We start from the raw sequence: 3,342 nt of genomic DNA, 5'->3' as shown, positions 1-3,342 counted from the left end.
GTGCTGTGTCTGTCATTAAAAAAATTTTAATAGCTTTTCAGATACTAACAGAACTTAAACATTCTCACACCTAACATGTCTTTACCAAATTTGCTACCACACACCTTTTAAAGCAACCAAGGTTTAAAAAAAAAAAAGAAAGAACAAAACACACTTAACCGCTTCACTGCTGCTCGGAGTGAGGTATCGGTCCATAAATTGGGTCCTCCTATGCGCCGTAGACGCAGTGTACTCCCGGCAAAATCACTTTTTTGTTTCGTTTCTCACTCAGCCGGCAATTAAAATTTAGTATCGAGAGTGGGCTCCCCTGGGGGCTCTTTCATTTCAAGGTTAAAGAAGCTTTAGTTTGCCCTAATTAGGCTAACAATGACCGAAATAGCCTGAATTATAGCATCACTCCTTCGTCACCGTTTTAGTGTCTCACTCTAGCTCCGAGCTATGGAAGATCGCTCGCGATGTATGCTCATAACGCATCAAACTATCGACAAAATTTTTGCTGATGATGATAGCGGTTCATTCATTTTCCTTTAAAATGATATAGACATTGTTATGCATTTGATACATTACCACAGAAAATAATAGCACTTTAAAATGATCAGCCGTTTCAATTGCTATTCCTGGAAACAAGGTCAAGCATAGGGTGGGGAACATAGGTCAGCAGTGAAGGGGTTAAGATGAAACCATTGGAAAATACAACAGGCAGCTGTAAAACCATTTTTCTCACCAGCCACTTCATCAAGAGTGAGAGCCTTGGCGTGTGCAGTGGCCACATCTCTCACATCCACCACAGAGTAGCAGACACGGGGACAGCCAGTGATGCCTCGGTCCAACAGGGTACGAACGATCTGACACAAAGAGGGGGAAAAAAACTTGCGATTTTAACAGTTCTAAGGCCACATCGTTATATCAGAGCTTGTTTAGTTTCAGTAAGTTTTACGGCACTTGCAACACAATAAGATCATAAAAGTGCCGAAAATTAGAGGTGTTACAAGAGAGTAACAAACACAAAAAAGAAGGAGGGAGCTAGAGGCGATAGGTTTTTTATAGGAAAGAAGGAGCAAACCTCACGAGAGCACCCGCCAACCACCCACTTACATCAGATCTACCAACCACCACTCCATGACCAAAACAAAGGTGTTTTCCTGGGAATTCTCCATGATAATTGGGAGTCTATGAGAAAGAAATCAGAGTCTCCAGAACTCCAGTAGATATAGATTTACATTATGACCAACCGACTATGGCAAATAACGTGTATTGCAAAATGTAACAAAGCAGAAAAAAATATTTGAGTTCGCTTTAACTGACATCTGCGGGACCACCAGATTTTCTTTGATTTAGCCAAGGGACTTCAGTCTAGAGAGCTTTACAAAGAAAGTTCTGAGGTTGCTCAAATCAAGGAAGAAAAAAAACGATATTATTTTATTCCAGTTCACCACTGTTTTTTAATTAGTATTTCACTGTATGTTCAATATCAAAACAGACTACTAGAAAAAATGGGAACTTTAGAAAACTAGTTCTTACATCATGCTGGGCATCAATCAATGGGGGTCCCAGGGGCATTGTGGGGTTCATCACACACAATTCAATCTTGTCTGCATCTGTGGGGGGTAGATGAGGAGAAAGTAGAAATACATAGTAAAGTAATGGGTCAATATGTTATACTTATGCTACACATCAGCATCTGTTAATATCACTGCAAAGCCCCCCCCCCTCCCCTTCAGAACTAAAAGATTTGCAGGTTAAAAAAGGTTTTGATCTCCAAGATATAAAATAAGACTGCATTGATAAACAGACTTGATATGCAGAATATTCCACAATTCTGACAACTTTTACCTTCTACAAATCATCTTTTTAAAGTCAAAGGGCATAACCACAACACTAGAGATGTCAGTTCTCTACCTGTAAGCAAAGACCGTAACTACTGGATCAAAGAGGTCAATTCTCTACCTGTAAGCAAAGACCGTAACTACTGGATCAAAGAGGTCAATTCTCTACCTGTAAGCAAAGACCGTAACCGCTAGACCACAAAGGTCAGATCTCTGCCAGTGGGCAAGACCGTATCTACTACAAGACAGAAGTCAGTTTATGACCATTACTTAATTTATTGTCCCCACCATCGAAGGGCTAGGGGTGGACAATGGAACAATGTGGACTAATTACACCAAGGCATGGATTAGCTTAGTGTATGTCAGCAGCTAGTGACCATAAGCAATGGCAGGTCATTTAAGGTCAAATTCTGAGCAAGCAATGACAGTTGTGGGTACCAGTCCCCACCACTACAGCACAGACTATGCTACCCTAAAATTACAAAGTTTTATCTGCTCAGTACCTGGTTTTGAGAAATTTCACGTTTAAAATTTTGAGTTTTTATAGAAAGGTATTATACTTTTGCTAGACACAATATCTGTCCGTATCTTAATACAAGTCCCCACCACAACAGCACAAACACTATGCTATCCTAGAATCAAGTCTTTTTTTTTTCAACATGTCAAGCTTTTTCAAATGCAATTCTTTGAATATCTCGATAACGACTCTGGATAATCTTACCGTATTAACAGAGAAGACAGAATATTTTGTTTCTGACCTCGTGGTCTTAGTAACTCAAAACGGCCGAAAATCTCAGATAGTACTTTGTGATTCTAAGGTAGCAACTAGTGTTTCACCCACCTGTGAGCTCTTTGACAAAGTCCCACGCGGCCTTCTCTGCCAGGATGACTGACTTGATAAGAGGTTCAGCTGTCTCTGCGTCAGCCCAGTCGGCCTCTGTGTGAACCTTGTCATTGGGGGCTGCCGGAGCACCTGGGACAGGGAGGAGGGGAGAGAGAGGATCAACAGGAATTAGTGGTAAGGACATATATGACATTTAAAAAGACCTGCTGCACAATGGCAGCGAGAACAAATCATTGACTTCTCTAAGCTGCCATGAAAAGCACAAAAAGCTTGTTACAAAAAGCCCCAACACTTCACAATATACAAAAATTTCTGCAGCTTACACAAGGATCTCCTTTCATTATTAATAGCAGCCCATTCAATGCACAACAATCCTTCCAAATATAGTACCTGCAATATACCAACAAGAATATTCTCACCAAGGAACAAGTACACAAACTGCTAATCACTATGGCTGCTGATTAAACTTTCTAGAAGAAGAATCAAACTTGCAGGTAAAAACTTAGACCAAGGTTTTTCCCCATTGGCACATAACTAATGTCCTCCTGCGTCTGATCTTGGCCCAGATCATAACCACAGACTTAGGTTTTAGTAAGGTTTTATGGCGCTCGCAACTGCATAAGGTCATATGGGCGCCTTGCAAAGGGGTGGATGGGATGTCAACAAAGAAGT

General features: G+C 40.8%; 1 protein-coding gene across 2 annotated transcripts in view; it reads right to left on the bottom strand.

Annotated features, from left to right (window-relative positions):
• The window catches only part of LOC100533307 (reductase-related protein), a 36,809-nt gene that overhangs the window by 3,615 nt on the left and 29,852 nt on the right, over nucleotides 1-3,342 (bottom strand). For both annotated transcript variants that reach the window (XM_035973271.1, NM_001204605.1), the window contains 3 exon segments: nucleotides 2,668-2,799; nucleotides 1,522-1,598; nucleotides 725-845 (listed from right to left, as the gene is read on the bottom strand). In XM_035973271.1, the coding sequence (XP_035829164.1) occupies nucleotides 725-845; nucleotides 1,522-1,598; nucleotides 2,668-2,799 (330 nt within the window).

Source organism: Aplysia californica, unplaced genomic scaffold, assembly GCF_000002075.1.
Source record: "Aplysia californica isolate F4 #8 unplaced genomic scaffold, AplCal3.0 scaffold01093, whole genome shotgun sequence".
NCBI classification, from domain to species: domain Eukaryota; kingdom Metazoa; phylum Mollusca; class Gastropoda; order Aplysiida; family Aplysiidae; genus Aplysia; species Aplysia californica.
The sequence above is the reverse complement of the archived record's forward strand: the minus strand, read 5'-3'. Positions and strand labels throughout refer to the sequence as shown.